This window comes from Phascolarctos cinereus, unplaced genomic scaffold (assembly GCF_003287225.1).
Source record: "Phascolarctos cinereus isolate Bilbo 61053 unplaced genomic scaffold, phaCin_HiC Scaffold_4;HRSCAF=312, whole genome shotgun sequence".
Taxonomy (NCBI): Eukaryota; Metazoa; Chordata; class Mammalia; order Diprotodontia; family Phascolarctidae; genus Phascolarctos; species Phascolarctos cinereus.
The window spans coordinates 368,067,660-368,087,518 of record NW_027555847.1 but is presented as its reverse complement, the minus strand read 5'-3'; the positions used below and the strand labels follow the sequence as shown (position 1 = coordinate 368,087,518).

The 19,859-nt window shown below is 33.7% G+C and overlaps 1 protein-coding gene across 1 annotated transcript in view; it reads right to left on the bottom strand.

Annotated features, from left to right (window-relative positions):
- Positions 1–19,859, bottom strand: part of MBD2 (methyl-CpG binding domain protein 2) — an 84,237-nt gene that overhangs the window by 50,678 nt on the left and 13,700 nt on the right. Inside the window, exons 2-3 of the mRNA XM_020994180.2 lie at positions 10,627–10,786; positions 6,117–6,254 (exon numbers count right to left, since the gene is read on the bottom strand). Coding sequence (XP_020849839.1) covers positions 6,117–6,254; positions 10,627–10,786 — 298 coding nt within the window. The remainder of the gene's footprint in view (positions 1–6,116; positions 6,255–10,626; positions 10,787–19,859) is intronic.

The window sequence follows — 19,859 nt, the reverse complement described above, 5'->3', positions numbered from 1 at the left end:
GAGAACAGAAGACAGAGTAGTTGTGGTAGCTGCTTTTGAGTATGTCAAGGACTGCAACATGGAAAAGGTACTCAGGTTATCTTTTTAACAACAGAGGGCAGAACTAAGAATAAAAAGTAGAAACTACAAAGGAGCAGAAATTGGCTCAATTTGAGGAAAAATTTTTTAATAATTATAGGTATCCAAATGTCCAATAGACTCTATTAGTGGTGGGTTCCAGACCACTAAATACTATAAAGTGAAATATGGATGACCAGTATCTGTTAGAGTGCTACAGAGTGGATTCTAGTGCCAATATAGGTTACATTGGAAAGCCTCTGATACCCCTTCCAACTCTAAAATTCTGTATTATCTGTACTATCTCCAGTCCTGACCTTTCTTCTGAGTTCAAGTACTACATTTCTTCCTATCCACTAAATATTCGCATTTGACTATCTTGCCATCATTTCAAACCAAACACATCTAAAATAAAATTTACCTTAGCAAAACCAAAAGCCCCAATATGCTTCTATTATTTCTGTCAGTGATTTTACCATTCTCCAAGACACCAAGAAAGGGAATATTTCAGTCCTTCTTCTTTAGTTCCACCACACAAGGCAATCATCATATCTTGTTAATTTTTCAGTAATAATATCTTTTCCATCCATCTCTATCTTTCCATTCCTACCACTATGACTCTAGTCTCAACTTTCATCACCTCACTATGGCAAAAGTCTATAAATTGGGATACTAGACATACCATCCTAATTCGATAGTCAAATTAGTCTTCCTAAAACACTCTGCCCTCCTGAAAGTTTTCCAGTAGTTTCCCATTTCCTATTGAATAAAATGCAATGTTCTATATATCAAGTTTACATATATATCATGGAACTGTGGAAAGACTGATGGATTAGGAAACAGAAAACCTGAATTCCAGGCCTTGGATTCTACCACTAGCTCTAAGAACTTGAGCAATTCACTCAATCTTTCTGAGCTTTGGTCTTCTGATCTGTTAAACAGGGATAAAAGTTAGTTTTTCTCAAGATGAGAGAAAATGTACCTGTTTTGTATAGGTGAGAGATGATAGGTGTAGAATATTGCAAAGACTTGGCTGATGTGCTGATTAGATTTGATGAGTTCCTCCCCCCTCTTTTCTTTTTATTCTCTGTTACAAGAGACACTATAGTGGGTAATGAAGAAGAAAGAGGCACACTTGGAAATGAGGGTGAGGTAAAAACACAGATGTCAATAAAGGTTAAAACAGGAAGAGAAGATCTGTATTGTCTACTTCACAGGATTGTTGTAATACAAACATATACAGATATTACATACGTTATACATTATATACACAAATATATATATATAATATATATATGTATATAATGTGAAAGTGCTTTGAAAACTATAAAGTTCAGTAATAATATTAATCCGCAGGCAAAAATGCAAAGTTTACACTGAATTCGCTGGTGAAGTTTTATACTACTCTTGTTAATGCCATTAAAATTAATTTTTAAAATACGGTTTCAGAGAGAATGGGGAGATTTACTTTTCCTACTTAAAACAAGGAATATAATACTCTCTATGGTACTGGATGTATAAGCTAATCCATTTCTTAAGAAACAGAAAAATGCAATAAAACTTCTGGAAATAACTCGCAGGATAGAGTGCCTTTGAAGGGAATGTGGTTGGAATTTCTAGCATTGACTAAGATGTTTCTTGGTGATAAAATTTTAATGCATAAATCTTGGGCCAAAGATTCCTTATAGATTGCATTGCCCCAGGTTGTTTATGCAGCCTGTACAGTTTCTACTAAGAACACACATTTCAAAAGCTTGTTTCTGAAAATAAATCAAAGTTTGACATTCTTTTATATGACAGCAATACAAATATGAGAAAAGAAAGGATCCTTAAATAGCTTCAACCCAGCTTTGAACATATTCTCTCCATTAAAAAAATACTACAGTGAAAACTACATAAGAAATTATTGTGATAATTTAGGGAGATCAAAAATATTTGTAGTATGCTATTACGTTCAACAGAGCTTCTAGGACTTAATCAAGAAATAGCAAAAACATTAAGTTTCTAGTCCTATAAACTAAAAATACATGTAACAACAATATCAAAAGAATTGAGACCCTCAATTAAAGTACTATGCAAATAATATCAAAACAATGAGCATGCAATAGAAAAGTGAGTTCCTCCTGTATTGACAAAGATAAATTTGGAAAAATGTTCTTCAGGGTCCCATGAAATTGACTGGTAAATATTCTAATAACCCTACTAATCTGATTAAAATTCCAATAGATTTTTCTGATTTGGATATCAATCAACCCATGAGAATTAAACTGTTCATTAAAAATACCAGTGGGGACTACATTTAAATGATTGTTGCAAAACCTACTAGTAATACACAAAATACTTTTCTGAACTACTAAGTATGAATATTGTCATTAATTGTTATTTGATAACAAAAATCAAATCATCTTAGGCAATATGCCCAACACTGGCTGCCTACTCACCCTACCATGTTTTATAAATATGATCTCTTGAAAATAATCTCCTTAGATGTAAAGAACAAGCAAAACACAGCTAGGTTCTATTTAAGGCATTCTTTTTAAATTACCTTATTTGATGATAACAATTATTAATCTTTGCAACTATAGAATTACTAGTCACTGAACTAAACAGATTCACAATCTATCAATCTTTAAAATATTCACAGATTTTTTGGGGGGTGTGAGGCAATTGGGGTTAAGTGACTTGCCCAGGGTCACACAGCTAGTAAGCAGCAAGTGTCTGAGGTCACATGTGAACTCAGGTCCTCCTGAATCCAAGGCTGCAGCTCTATCCACTTAGCCACCTAACTGCCCCTAAAATACTTATAAAACATAAAATGTATGGCAAGTTAGGTTACCACACATTATTAACAACTAAGTGGCACAATGGATAAAATGCTGGGCCTGGAATTAGAAAGACTTGAGTTAAAATCCTGCTTCAGCTACTTACTAGATGTGTGACTCTGGGTAAGGCATTTAACTTATTTGCCTCAGTTTCCTCATGTGTAAAATGTGGGTAATAATAGTACACAGGGTTGTTGTGAGGATCTTATGAAATAATAATCATAAAGCACTTAGCTCTGATCCTGGCACACAGCACTATAGAAATGTTAGCTATTATTATTATTGCTGATTAATGCAAAATCCCACAGAATTTATTATGTGAATAATTATTTCATAAATAAATAGCTTCAAAAATACTCATGGGAAGAAAATTATACCAGAAGTCTGGAAACCTAAATCCCAGTCTGTGCCTTAATATCAAAATCCATAAAAGGAGCTGTGTTTCCTGCTTTCCATCTTATCTCATAGACTGAACCACCTTGATTTAGTTAAAAAGTACTTAATTATTAAACTATGAGAATATAAAACAAAACTCATCATTCAATTCAATTGTTCAATGAGTTAAAAGAAAAAATTTCCCCTGAAGGAACTTAGCACCCATCTAATAATTCAATTCAATAAATTTACAAAGTGTCAAAGTCAAATTAAGTGTTTTTATGTGTATCCTAATACTATCTCAACAAGAACTCACTATCATTTATTTTCAAGTAAACACGTAAAATCTGTTTCCTCACCTGGAAAAATCATTTTTAAGATTTTTTTCAGTTCAAAATGCTACCATACAAACAAAGATCTTTTACAATAAATTGTTACTGGTCAAACATTGGTTTCTGTTATAATTGGTTTCTGTTATAATTAATTTTAACCAGAATGGCTGATATAGGACAGGAAAAAAAACTATTAAAAACACTAGCAGAATAAATTTTCCCCTTCTTCCTATCTTTTTCTATGCCAGCCCAAAATAGAGTCTTCTCTCTAACTTAAGATACTGAATAAGGAACTATCAAATAATATCAACTTGATGTTTCCACAGAAGATAAAGGGGGAAAATGTGTAATTGTCCTATGACAATTAAATTTTATTACCCTCCAGGGAAAATTTCTACTCAGAAAAGGAATAGAGATAAAACTAGGTAATAATCCATACTTTAGAAGAACTATTTTCCTCCATAGTTTTAATACTTCCTATTTACACTGGGAAGAAAGGAAGATAAAAAACTACAACATAAATTAATTACAGAATTTAGGGATTTTTTGGTATAAAGCCACGCTAAAGTCATCTTCAGATCTTCAAAATTATTCTTTAATTTCTCACTTCAGGATACTAATATCTTTAAAACTATTTTAGCATGATTATTAATGGTATCTAAAATTTATGTTAAAAAAATAAGAACATATATAAAGCACTTTGGAAACCTTAAAGCACTATATAAATGCTAGATATTATTATTATTATTAAAAATGCAATTATCACTAAATTTGTCTTTCAAATGACTGGAACACTCCTCATTTTGGTCTATGATCAAGACACTAGAGCTTACTAAATGTGCTGTTGCAAGGAAAAGATGAAGATGGAGTCCATAAAATAGTATCTATTCTACATAAGAAATCAAAATCTACAATCAAAAAGGTATTATTTAAAGATATCATTCCACCTTCTTTATCTTTTGGACCCACTCCCCCTCCCTTAAAAGTAAAATCTTACCTAATTATGTACTAAGAATCATTACTAAATGAAAATCTTTAGGATAGGAGAGGATTTTTAATCACCAAAAAGCCAAAGGAAAAGATGTTCAAGACTTTAGACAGTATCTGAAAAAAGAAAATAATCAGAAGAATTTTACCCAAGGAGACAAAGTTCTGAATGGCAGAATTTCTTTACTGTTGTAATGAATGTACTAGATCCAACCACCAGCAGTTTGATGACTATCACTATAGCAGTGGTCAAACAGAAGTTCAAAGCCTGGTACCGAAAAAAATGAATGGCTCAAAGGAAAACCTAAGTTGTGACAAGAACCTAAAGGCACATGCAGGTATGCATCTTTTAGATTGGATGTGATACACTTACATGGCCCCTGTTGATTCTCTTGGGGACCAACAGTAAAGCAAGTTTAGACCTTCAATTCTTGAGACATCTATAGCAAGATGCTGATCCAATGTGGCTCCAAATATCTTCTGTTTTCCTGGCTCACCTGAAGAGGAAAAAACACTACAGAGGATGTGGGAACTGAATTTCTTTACGTACAGCCTCTTCTAGAGCAACTGTCTGAAAGTTTGGCCAAATCCTTATGAAGTCTGAAGATGAAAAATTTAAGGGACTAATGAAAACCAAAATAAAAATGAAAGGGTAGAGTGAGACAACTGAATTTGAAAGGGAATGAAAGAGCAAAAGTCAAAGTTGTAAGTAAATCAGTACTTTCTGTTCCTTAGCTAGAAAGAAGCAGGAAAAAGAGAACATAATCATTTATTGTTGTCTTTACCCCCAACTACCACTAAAAACTAATGAAGTAGCTAAACTTTTCAAATACCAACAGGAAAAAAAGATCTCTCTAAACCTTTGAAAAGTCTCTGTCCTCTAGCTACATGACATTATTACGCAACAGGTAGGCCTTTCTAATAATAACTGCATATTTTAATTTCTGAGAATAGATTCTGTTAGTGAATAGCTAGACATAGAGATGAAAGGGAGTTTAAATTAAATTTTATAAAAATGGAGGATGCACAGGAATATACTGTTTTGATAAAAAAAATTGTTTCATATAATTAAAGGGGATTTAATGAAACAAAGAATCAAAAGCAAGTCAGTTTTGAATTAATAAGAAAGCCTTTTATTAAAAATAATTAATTTTTACATTTCACCCCCTTATGAAACACTATCCTTAGAAACTTAACTTTTAAAAATTCAAATTCTAATGGGGAAGGGTAAAAGGGTATAACAGGCTAAAGTTGATATTCATTACTGTCAAACTATTATAGTTTACATCTAAGTGGGCATCCTAAAAGCATTCCAATGGTAATATTAAGAAATTATACAATAATAGTATAAAAGCAAATTCCACAAAAATCTTTAAAATTCACTTTATAACTATATCTTTATTTTCATATTTTCATGTAGTCCTCTAGCATATAAGACTTACTTTCCAAACATAATGAAAATTAATATTAATTTACTTGAATTTCTTCAAGTCATATTACTGAACGCTGAATTGCAAGACTGGAAAACTGATGATACCCTTACCTGACGTGGTTGTTCATTCATTCGTTGAGGGTCCGATTTTACTTTATTATTAGGATGGTTTGTGACTTTAGTTACAGGTTGTTTGAAAATAGATGCTGTCTGTCTAATTGGCAATGTTGTATTCAAATCTGGTTTACCCTGTAAATGCAAATAGAACTCTTTAATGACAAAAATAACAGATATGAAACACAATAAAATTAATTCATTTTTATTGGCTTGTAAAATGCTATATGGAAAAGGATACTAATTTTGAAATCCAAAGAACTGGGTACTAGACTCCACCATTAACTAGATGTGTGACCATAATGAAGAATTTAACTTCTTGAGGCCTTTGTTTTTTCCTATTGGTAAAATGAGGATTCTGAACTCTGATATTCCTTCTAAGTCTAAATGTCCTAATTCTATGAAATATGTAGTACAATGAAGATTATTTCAAACATCTAAATCAATCTTCTTGGCACTTCAAATACATTGAAATAAACTTACTTATAAAGGGTGTCCCAAAAGTCTTAGTGCAGTATACTGTACAGTTTACTACACTAAGACTTTTGGGATACCCTGTATTCACTTTTATAGCATGATGAAAAGGCATTTGTGTGTAACAGAGGCATCATGGCAGTTGGGGACTTTAAGAAGGAAGATTTGGGTTCAAATCCTACCTCTGACACTACCTATTTAATCATTATCAAGTTATTTCTCTTGAAGCATGTTTCCTCATCTGTCAAATGAGGGGAAAGGGTGGGGATTATATGGCCTCTAAAGGCCCTTAAAGCTTTAAGTCTTTAGCCTATAATCATGAAATAATTTTAAATGCTTTAAATCAGATCATTTGAGACAGTTATACAGAATTATTAAGAATAAGATTTTTAGAATATGCTCTACTTTCTGGATTTCAAATCATTTATACACCTTAACAAAAAGAAAACAAAAAGGTAAACTATATTTCAGCATTAAACTGACTCCTTGACTGGAAGCCAGGGTTATATAAATCCACAAAGGAAAGCTCAGCCTGAATTTATATTTGTAGTGAAAATGAACGGTTTTCCCTTCCCTGTAAGGGGCACAGTTTGTCTATTGAACTAGAATGGGTACAACACAATGAGGAAAAACAGTGCTCTTTTTTCCCCAGTTAAACAATTTACTATCTTCCTGAGCTAAAAATGCCCTTTTTTCCCTAACACTTTATACATGCAAATAAATTTATTGCCTTCAGAAAACTGGCAGCAATATTCAAGTTTACACATGCATGTTTTCAAAAATCTTTATATACCTAAAATGTATTTACATAATAAGCTCCATTAGTATTCTGAAAAAGTTATCTGACATGAGAAATAATTTAATCTCTGTGAACACTAGCTTCAATGAACAAATCAATTCTACACAGATCAATTCAAGGAAAACTGTACACCTTCATTAATCCTTATTTCAGTAAGGTATAGAAATTATGTGAAAATCTGAAACAAAGGTGTGCAGTAACAAAAAATAAATCATTTTTAGTGTTCCTATGCAACTTAGTTTCAAAATTGTTGTTCACCAGTCATTTCAGTTGTGGCTGACTCTTCATGACCCTATTTGGGTTTTCCTGGCGAAGATACTGGAGTTGATTGCCATTTTCTTCTCCGCCTCATTTTACAGATGAGGAAACTGAGACAAATGGGGTTAGGTGACTTGCCCAGGATCACAAAGCTAGCAAACATCTGAGACCAAATTTGAACTCAGTAAGAGAAGTTGGCCTGACTGCAGGCCCAGAGCTCAATGCATGGATAAAATTATTTAATTTTACTTGTAAAAAAAACCCAAAAAACTTTTTCTCATAACCTGAGTTATAAAAAGTAAATCCTCAGATAACAGTTTTTTAAAAGTCGTTCTTATATATTTGATGCCACTTGGTAAACATCTACAAGCACCTATTGTGTGCAAAACACTGTGCCAGGCTCTGAAGACACAAAGACAAAAAACAAAACAATTTGCGCCCTTAAGGAGTTTACATTACATACTAGGAAGAAATAACATACACACAAATAAAAGCAATTACTAGAAAGATAAGGGTGGGGAGAGGGGAGTAGAACAAAATAAAAAAGAAGCCCTCTGCTTTGAAGGAAGCTAGTTAGCATTTCTATAAGGTTTAAGTGAAGAGTGCATTCAAGACAAGGACTTGTGCAAAAGAATCAAGCGGGGTAAGGGAATTTTTGTTACATGTGGGGAACAACTATAAGCCAGTTTGATGGGAATGGGGAGTGTATGAAGGAGAATATGAAATGAAACTGGAAAGGCAAATGGAAGTGACACTGTGGAACTTTTTTAAGCCAGAGTTAAGATTTTACATTTTATCCTGGAAGCAATAAGGAGCCACTGAAAATGTTTAAGTAGGGCATGTATAACATGTCCAGTTTGAGTTCAAATTCAGCCTCAGCCACTTAATGACCCAGGGCAAGTCATTTAAGCATTATTTTTCTCTCACTTTCCTCAACATAAAATGGGGATAATACCTCCCAAGGTTATTGTGAGAATCAAATAGGATAATATTTGTAATGTATTTTGCAAAGCTTAACACACTCTTAAAAATCTAGCTATTATTAAATTCAGTGAAGAGAACAGAAAGCCAGAAAGAGTCACAGACAAGAAGGATAGCTTTGGAAATTACACACTGAATATACTATATATTTTTTCAAAACAACAAACTGTGCAAACTAGATATCCATAGTTTCATGTACAATCCTTTTGTTATATGTATTAAAATATCAATTTGATTTGATACTTAAGAACAAATAAATATATGTGTAAATTATATATGTATATATTAATATATGTGATATATAGTTAATAAATTTTCATATATGATATATACATATGTATGTTTATATGAAGCTGTGTGACTGGAGAGAATAGAACATATTTGAGAGATTTAGAAGTGGTAGAACTGATAAGACTTGACAACTAATGGGATATGGGAGTTGAGAAAGAAGGAAGAGTCAAACAAGACTAAGATGGTGAACCTGAGTGACTGGGGAAAAAAACAGCAGTACTACCTACATAAATGAGAAGTTTGGTTGGGGTGGAGGGAATAAAATGAGTTCAAATTGGAACACATTGAGTTTGAGACGCCTACAGGCCATGGATGTTCCAGCTGAAATTAACAGCAGGGAGTTCATATGTCACTAGAGATCAGGAGTAAAATAAAGGTACATATTTAGATTTAGAAGTCATCTGCATAGAGATAGTTGAATCCACAGACTTTGGTAAGATTACCAATGGAAAGTAAAGGAAAAAAAAGTGAGTCCAGGACAGAGCCATGGGGAATAACCACTCTTAGAAGGAAAAGGGTGACAGAGGAGCAAAGGAGACTTAAGTATGAGGTATAAGACAAAAAGGAAGTCAAGACAGAGTAAGTTCCCAAAGCCAAGCTAGGAGAAAATATCAGGAGGAGGAAATGTTTCATAGTGTCAAAAGCTGCAGAGATCAAGAGATAGAAGGACTGAGAAAGGATCATTGCATTTAGCGCTTAATAATTCATTGCTAACCTTTGAGAAACAGTTTTGATCAAATGTTAGGGTCATAAGCAATTGAAAAAGTTCTCAAACTACTGGACAAGAGGAATCTATTATCCCTCAGCTACTCTAATTCCATAGTGATATTTCTTGGGGGAAGAGACTCCAACCATGGTAGGAAGGGGAGAAATTGAGTCACAGGACTTTGAGGACATTGAAAAAAGATAACAGTCAACAAATGTAGGCAACTGTTTCTAGAAGCTTAGTTGCAAAAAGGATTAGGATGACAGCTTGAGAGAACAAAAGAATAAAGTGAAGGATTTTTAAGGCTGATAATTCCTGGACATATTAGGCAGTGGATCTGCAGAGACTGAAGTGAAAAAGAAAAGGAATGACCAAGATTGCAAGCTACTGAAGGAGATTGGGAGGAAATGTTATCAAAAGCACAAGTGAAGAGTTTACCTTTACATATCTATATTTTCAGTAGAGGAAGAAATCTTCTAAGAGGAAGGGGGAAAGAGGTGGTATAAGAGGCCTAAGGAGAGAGGGGATTTAAAATACCACTGTAGAGAATGTGATAAAAAGTTAATCAAGGAAGTAAACAAAAATCAGATTCAGTTAGGAAAAGTTACCTATATCTCCTGTTCTATATCTGCTGTATATATTTATTAAGTAACAACCCAAGAAGGTTTCCCATTCTACCTTCCTCCCAATTCCTCTAAAGAAAGTCATGGTATATTTTGCTTTCCCAAAGGGAGATTGAAATGTTTGTCTAAATGATTTACAAATTATTCACATTATATAAATATACACTGCTAGATGTAAGAAAATAAGCTGTTTACATTTGACATGCTGGTTTATCTTCTTTATAGCAGTAGAAATACATTAATCAGTAGAAATGACAATTAAAAGCTAATGACAATCTAAAAATTTAACAAGGAAAAATACGATGGGTAACTATAATGTAAAACATGCTTCACAGTCCTATAGAATTTATATATAGCCATAAAACATAAACAAACCTTATTTTGATTGAGAGGATCATTCCGCAGTCTCTGTTTATTTTTCTGTAATTTACTAGGCATCATCTTTCCAGTTCTGAAGTCAAAACTGCTAAGATCAACAGTATTTCCCAGGTACCTTGCCAACTGAGGCTTGCTTCTGAACTTCTTACCACTCGGACTAGAAAATTTAAAAAAAAAGTTCGTTATGTTTTATTTTACAAGACACTATAGTCTTTATCCTCAGACTTTTGAAACACAGAGCCACTGTCCTACTGCTTTTTCTCTCTACCTAGCTCCAGAATTGATGATAGTAATAATGTCTCTACTACCATCTTGATATGATTTCCTGTGCTAAAGAACAAAAGTTCTTTTTAAAGTAGGAATATATTTTACTTATATAAAACTACTTTTATATAAAACTTAACTATGCCACTATATATAAAGTACTGTGCATGAGTACAAAAGAGAGAAATTAAGTCACCTCACTTTTTTCCACTAAAAAAAACTCACCAACTAATGACTACTACCTACCTAAGAAGCACCATCGATTATATTTTTTTAAAAAATTGTGCCAGTACAAGGTAGGTACATTATAAGTGTGCTTCTGATCTCACCGTCTTGCCAAGTGATTTCTATAATCATTTTTAAAAGAGATTTGCATCCTCCTCCTAAGAGCTGTTCAATCCCAAAGGACATAACCAGTAATAAGTTAAAAAAAAAAAGATTGAACAGAAATGACAACATATTATTTATTGGACTACAGTCTAGTGTAAACATTTTGGAAAGTAATGTGGCAACATGTAATAAGAATCAAAAAACTAAGCGTATCTTTTGATCCAGCAATTTCATTGCTAGGTCTCTATCCCAATAAATTCATAAGAAAAAAAGAACCTATTTGTACAAAATTATTTATATTTGCTCTGCTTGTAATAGCAAAAAAAGAAATGGAAACTATATGTCCAATAATTAAAGAATGATGAAATAAAGTATGGCATATTATTAACACAATTGATTACATCAACAAAAATGAACATATGAAATAAGCCTATTTTTATATTTTATATATTTATATTTATATGTTAAATATAATAAAACTTTTCTTTTTAAAAATTATTACCATTATAAAAAACTTTGCCAAATCTATAGGAATATAAGTCATTCCCCAATTGATAAGTGGTCAGAATATATGGACAGGCAATTTTACGATGAAGAAATCAAAACAATTTATAGTCATATGAAAAAATGCTCCAAATCACTATTGATTAAAGAAATGCAAATTAAAAACAACCTTGAGATATCATTTTACACCTACTAGATTGGCTAAAATGATTGAAGAGGAAAGAGACAAATGTTGGAGATGTTGAAAAATTGGGACACTAATTCATTGTTGGTAGAATTGTGAACTGATCCACCCATTCTGGAGAACAATCTGGAATTATGCCCAAACAGTTATCAAACTGCCTATACTCTTTGCTCCAGCAATAGTAGATCTATTTCCAAAGATGATTATGGAAAAAGGAAAAGAACCTATGTATTATAAAATGTTTATAGCAGCTTCAGGTTATAGCAGTTGTGGTGGCAAAGAACTGGAAATTGCAGGGATGCTGGGATGCTCATCAATTGGGGAATGGCTGAACAAATTGTGGTATATGGCTATGGTGGAATATTACTATATTCTATTTAAGGATGCTATAATAAATCATGAGTCCAATGATCTTAGAAAAACATGGAAAGAATTGCATGCAATAATGAAGAGCGAAATGAGCAGAACCAAGAGAACACTGTATGCAATAACAGCAATATTGTTTTAAGAACAGACTTAGAGTGAATGTTATTTTATTTACTATAAATACTCAAATTAACTATAAAGGACATATGAAGAAAAACACTATCTGCATCCAGAGAAAGAACTGATCAATATAAATATGTGTAGAATAATTTTACACATATATGTATATATGTATTTGTTTTTATACCTATTTATGTCTGTCTAATGATAGCCATCTCTAGGGCAGAGTGGGGTAGAAAAAAAAAGGAGGGAAAAATGCACATGATAATTTTGTTGTGTATTTGAAAGGAATAGCAAGTTGTGCATAGCAGATTTGCAGTTTCATGTACAATCATCTTTTTTTTATTATATTATATTATGGAAATGCTTGTTTTATTCCATAAATATGAATTAATATAATAAAAAATAAAGGGAAAATATTAATTACATGAGGAGAGATGGAAAGATACATATATGAGATGAGGCAGAGTATTAGCCAGAGAACTACAATTGTATACATTCTAACTACAACTATATTTTTTAAAAGAAAAGAAAGGTAAACAGATTTTTGAAAAGGTGACAAAATTTCAGCCAGGTCTACAATATGTACAAAGACACATTTTTGGGGGGTTTTTTTTTACATAATTCATAAGGTTTTCCTCTTGTTACAGTCCAGGAACTTGCCCTTTAATTTGTATATTTGATTGTTGTTATTGACAGTTATGAAGTTCATATTAATTTTTAAAGAAAAAGTGACTGAATAGAACTTTCAACTCTCTTTTAGTAGTAATCACACATTTAGAGAGATTTATTGGCAAGAGTACATTTGTTAGACTCCTCATTTTAGAGGATTTGGGGACTGCTTATATTATTACCACCAAAGTTAGAAAATTAAAATATTCAGGAGTTTAAGCTATGATCAAGTAAGAAACCTTGTTTACCATATGAAATTAATAGTTTTGTCTTTGTTAAAGATGGAAGTAGTCTTTAATAATACATGAAATATAAATAACAAATAAATTCCTATTCTCAAAGTTAGAAAATTCCAACAGCAACAGATTTTAACAAATTCTAAAAGATCTCTTAAGATACATTGAATTTGAAGTAAAGAAGTGAGAAATAACTGCAAAAACCCCCAACAACTTCAGTCCACAATTTTAAATCACACGTGTTAAGAATACTTTTCTTTGACCCAGATACCCTATTGCTAGGTATATACCTCAAGGAAGTTAAAAAGTAGAAAGTTTCCATATAAAAAGAAGACAAATTATCCCAAAAATCTTGGTGCCAGTATGGTACTGAGACTTCTAGGACACTATATTTATAACATTTTTAATGATAGCAAAGAACTTGGGGAAAAGAGAATGGCAATAGATGTTTATTGAGGAATGGTTAACCAAAACGTATACAAAAGCAATGGAATATTACTATAAGAAATGCTTAATTATCATAAGAAGTGCCATAAGAAATTATTACTTTTAAGAATTCAGAGAAGCACTGTGACTTTCATGAAATTATAATAGCTAGCATATTATAGCACCCCGCATGTATCAGGCACTGTGCTAAATGTTTTACAAATATTATTGCATTTTCAATTAATAGTGAAGGAAGCAAAACCAGAGAAACAATATATACAAGGACCATAATCTAAATAGAAAACACACATACACACACAAACTGGATGATATATAATCATAATAATCAAGCTTAGTCCCAGAGTAATGAAAAAATGTACCTTCTTTGCAGAGGTAGAAGACTATGGATATGAACATTGAATATACTTTCAAACTTTATTCCTGAATTGCTTTTTTCTTTAATCTTTGTTACAAAGGATGCTTTACTGGGTTGGAGGGTGGGCAGGAGATATATATTATAAAATGAAGATGATGTAAAAATATATATGTATATATACTTTTTAAAATTTAGTCAGTTTTGTGGAAAAGAGTATTCTATCAGTATCAGTGTCAGCTGTTTGAATTCTAGACCAATGATCTCAGGTTCAAGTTTTGTGTTTTAAGCACATAATGCTCCATCTATTTCCACAACTAACTAAATCTATTTCTCCGCAAATATGTATGTGTGTGTGTGTGTGTGTGTGTGTGTGTGTGTATGTGTGTGTGTGTATTAATCCAATTATATATTCCTTTGAACATAGAAACAAAGTACAGCTTTCGGGATACTAAAAAAGAAAAAAAGAAAAGAAACCAATTTGTAAATACGATCATAGAACCACCATCTATAATCTTTGAAAAACTATGGGAAATAGGATAGTGGTGCCCTCAATAGAAATAAGTGAGTTAGAAAAAGGGGGAAATTTAGAAGACAAGAGAATTAATTCTGTTTTGAACATGTTGAGTTGAATTTGAGTTGTCTATGGACTATCCTGGAAATTTTCAATAGGTATTGAATAAAGAGGGATGAGAGCTCAGAAAAGAAACAAAGGCCGGACATAAAGATTTAGTCATCTGTTATAAAATTATACCCCATTAAACCCATTAAAAATAATTTCATAATTATCTTTTATTTACTTATCTATAAACAAATCATGTTGTCCCAGGAGAATGTAAGCACAAAAACACTCCCACTTTTTTTTAGTTGAATCTCCAGTGTCTAGCACATTAGGTACTTAATAAATGCCTACTGATTGGGGATACCAAGAATATTTAACACAATATATATTGTAAAATATTGTAATATTATTTTAAAAGTGGGGGTGGGGTAGGTCCTTTTCAACAAGAACTGTTTAAAAAACAGAATCACCACCTTAGAAGGCAGTATAGTGAAAAGTATAGTATAGCAGAAAAGTATAGTGAATTCACTGGATGTGAAATGATTATAAAATCATATATCTAAAGATGGAAGGGACTTCAGATGTCATCTATTCCAACTCTCTCATTTTACAAATGAGGAAAATGAGGCCCAGGGAAGTTAAATGACTTGCCCACGATTACACAGGTAGTAAGCATCAAAGGAAGGATTTAAACTCAGATCTGGCAGCATAACACACTGAAAAGATTGCTGACACAGTCAAAAGACATGTATAACACTGAACAAGGCAGGTAGGTGGCTCAGTTGACAGAGTACTAGACCTGGAATCAGGAAAACCTGAGCTTAAATCTAGCCTCAGGCACTTACTAGCTATGTGACCTTGGGCAAGTTACTTAACTTCTGTTTGCCTTAATCCTCTGGAGAATGGCAAACCACTCCAGTACCTTTTGGGTGGCTAGGAAGAGTAGTGGATAGAGTGTTTGGCCTGTAGTCAGAGAAGACTCATTTCCCTGAGTTCAAATCTGGCCTCAGATACTTACTAGCTGTGTGACTCTGAACAAGTCACTTAACCTTATTAACACTGGACTCAGGACCAGACACTGTTTGGCAAATCCATTGCCTACACCCACTTCTGGGTAGCTCAAAGGCAGAGAGGAGTACTTTTGGTCCAGAGGGAACAGGATCCCTGAGGAGCAGTAAAATTTCCAGCCCTACAGGATAAGAGACCCTGAGGAACACTATTGTTTCCAGTCTCAAAGAAGCACCAGTCCTAAGGAGTAGTATCTATTGCAATCTCAAGGGATCAGGGGCCCTTCCCAGATAAGGACGAGAGAATACACCAGGATAGCAGTGGCCACACCTCTCCCCAGATCATACCACCTGGGATGTACCAAAAACTTTCAAACCTCCAGAACTAGGTCTGAAGACAGCAATGTGAAAAAAGCCTGAAGCTTAAGACAGCTCCCCTCCCCACCCCCAACACTGGGAATACAGCCCGAATTTAACTTATAGTTCAAAATCAAAAAATAGGGTGGGAAAATAAGCAAATGACAACAATAACAAAAAAAACATAAAAAGCTACTATAGTGACAGAAAAGATCAAGACACAAACTCAGAAGAAGACAACAAAGACAAAATAGCTCCAAAAGCAAAGCTTCAAAGAAAACTGTGAATTGAATATAAGCTGAACAAGAATTCTGAGAAGAGCTTAAAAACCAGTTTTCAAAATCAAATAAGAGAAGTAGAGGGAAAATTAGAGCAAAGGAAGAAAATTATGAAAAGGCGATTCACAGCTTGGTAAAAAAAAAAAGGAACAAAAAACACTGAAGAAAAGAACTGGTCAAATGGAAAATAAGGCACAAAAATTCATTGATGAGAATAACTCTTTAAAAAGAAGAATTGGCCAAATGGAAAAAGAGGTACAAAACCTCACTGAAGAAAATAGTTCTTTAAAAATCTGAATTAAGCAAGTGGTAGTTAATAACTCCATGAGACATCAAGAAAGAATAAAACAAAATGAAAAATGAAAAATAGGAGAAAATGTGAAATATCTCATAGAAAGCAGATCAAGAACAGATAATTTAAGAATTATTGGACTAAAAAAGAAACCTAGACATTATATTTCAAGAAACTATCAAGGAAAACTAACCCAGGATCCTAGAAACAGAGGTAAAATAGAAAGTGAAAGAATCTATTGATCACTATCTGAAAGAGATGTCAAAAGGAAAACTCCCAGGATTATTATGGTCAAATTTCAGAATTCCCAGGCAATAGAGAAAATCATTCCAATAACCAGAAGTAAATCATTCAGATACTGTGGAGCTACAGTTAGGATTGCACGAGATTTAGTTGCTTTCACATTAAAGAAGTGGAAGGCTTGGACTATGACATTCTGGAAGGCAAAAGACCTGGGATTACAACCAAGAATAACCTACCAAAGAAAACTGAGTATAATTCTTCAGGGGAAAAAAATGGATATTTAATAACATAGAGTACTTTCAAATACTCCTGATGAAAAGACCAGAGATGAACAGAAAATCTGACTTTCAAAAACAAAACTCAAGAAAAGGTATAAGAAAGGTAAACATGAAAGAGAAATCATAAGGGACTCAACATGGTTAAAGTGTTTACCTTTCTATATGGAAACTTAACACATGTAACTTCTAAGAACTCTATCATTATAAGGACAATTAGAAGGATTCTACATAGAAATAGGATGTGGTAATGAATGAGTTGATTGTGTTTAGACAATGTAAAAAAAATATGGAGAGGTCAGAAAGGGGAATGCTCTGGGAGAAGAGGGAGAGAAGAAGGAGAATGAGAAAATTATTTCATATAAAAGAGGTGCACAAGGAAGAGTTTTTACATTGGAAGGGAAAATGGGGGCAGGGGTCGGGCAGGAGGGAGGCCAGCAATGCTCTTACCTCACTCACATCTAAATTGCTTCAAAGAAGGGAAGAGATCTTAAAACTCATCTAAGCTCATCTCCTAGAGGAAATTAGATAGCACAGTAAATAAAGAGTGCTAGACCTACAGTCAGGGAGATCTGAGTTAAAATCTTGCCTCAGACCCTTACTAGTTGTGTGACCCTGGGTAAGCCACTTAATTACTGTCTGGCTTATTTTCCTCATCTGTAAAATAGGAACAAAAAGAGCACCTACATTACAGGATTGTTGGGAGGATCAAATGAGATAATATTTGCAAAGCACTTAGCACAGTACCTAACATACAATAGCACTTAATAAATGCCTATTTCCTAACTTACTCTTCTTCTACTCACTCACTGACACAAAACCCATTTCTTTACCCTCATTATGACATACAGTCTCTTCATCCATCTTTATTCTACCAGTCCACCCTAGTTCTACTTGCCTCCATACCTGGCATTAATATGGCACTTTAATAATCTAATATCCCAAATCCTTTAATCTCTCATCTTCCAAACAGGCATTCCCAACCTGCTAATCCTATCTGAATAAACACCACCCCCTGATTTCTCTGTTCCAACTCAGCTGATCAATATAGGAAAAAAGTTGTGAAATCGATTTGATGTCATAACTACAAACATATTGGGCCCTCACTGATGCCTGACAACCTCTTTATGCTATTTTTATCAATCCTATGTCTCACAGCCCTACCATTCTGTTCCAAACCTTTTCCTCTTAAGTCATTAACTAGACCCCAATTCCCATACTTACAATTTATTTCATCAAGCAATGTTCCTTACCTCTCCCTCCCCTTTAAAAATTCTCATTATCATCACTTTTCTCAATCACCAGGGGACTAAGGCATTCCTATTCCTTTCAAAAGCTAATTCTCCTCGGATTAGACCACCTTCTGTTTCTTCTATGACCTTACTACAATAATCACCTGCTCTCTCTCATGTATTCAATCACTTCCTTATTCCTAGCTCTTTTCTACATGCCTACAAATATGCTCATTTTTCCTGGATCTTAAAAAAATAGCTTTCCCTTGATGCTTTTATCCCATCTAACTACCACATCACCTCAGTTCTCTCCTTCACTGCTAAATTTCCAGAAAAGTTCTGAAAGGAAGGTTTAGTTTCAGAGAAGTTGAGTCTCAGGTGTTGGCAGGATGGAGTTATTCAGCAAATTGTTTGAAATGAAGACATGGTCACCCTAGAATCTCTTCTTACCTTAAAAAAAATAAGATTGCTAATAGTCCTCTTCACTCTGTACCCCTACTCCTGGCCTGGCCCACCCTGAACCTTTTCCAAGGGCCAGGCAAGACCCTCCTCCAACATCACCAGGAATGCCCATGCCCTTCTTTTTTCCCCATATGCCCCTCCTCTCCTGGCTTCCCTGAACCCATTTGGGATTCTTAACTGTTCACATAGTTTGAATGAGATGAAAATCACAAACTCTCTTCCTTCCAGCAAGATGGAGGACAACCAGTCCTTACCATCTACCCTGCCTTTAGGTCCTGCAGACACCTGGTGGTTCTGTCATCTGATCTACTGATATAACCTAAGAAACACTAAGCCTTGCAACTTTACTGCCACTGTGCCCTTGGGACTTCCAAGCCTTTTCATCCTTGCAGCTGAATTTTTTTTTTTATGTTTCTTCTCCCCCATGTAGACTATGAGCTGCTTGAGCACAAACAAGTCTTGTTTTTTCTGTTTGTATCCTCAGCGTTCAACACAGTGCTTGGCACACAGTAAGAGCTTAATAAATGCTTTTTCATTCATTCATTCACCAAACTGCTAAAGCCAAGAATAGAAAGAAAAGAAGAATGCTAAGGAAAATCTTTGGGAAGAAACAATATTTAGTGTAGGGAAAGAAAAAGGGAAACCGGCAAAAGAGCATGAGAGCAACTACGGAAGTTTTCAAAAAGATAAGATAATTTGATGTTGCAGAAGATAATTGATAAATACCATACCAGTGTCTTTATTTTTAAAATGTGCCAATGATTATGATATGTAAATAGGTAAACAAAGTCCTGGTACTATGCAGCTTCTGCCAAGACAGAGAATGAGGCATTAACATGGACTTTTACTTTAGCAGAATGTGATATAATATGGGGGATGTAGGCCTCAAGAGATCTATCTTCAAATCCAATATCAACTCACTTACCCTACACCCTGGTTAAGTCACTGTACATCTCTGAACAGTTTACTTACTTCTCTGTACAATGAAAATTAGATTAGCTCTATCTACCTCTCACAAGGCTATTGTAAGGAAAGCACTTTGTAAAA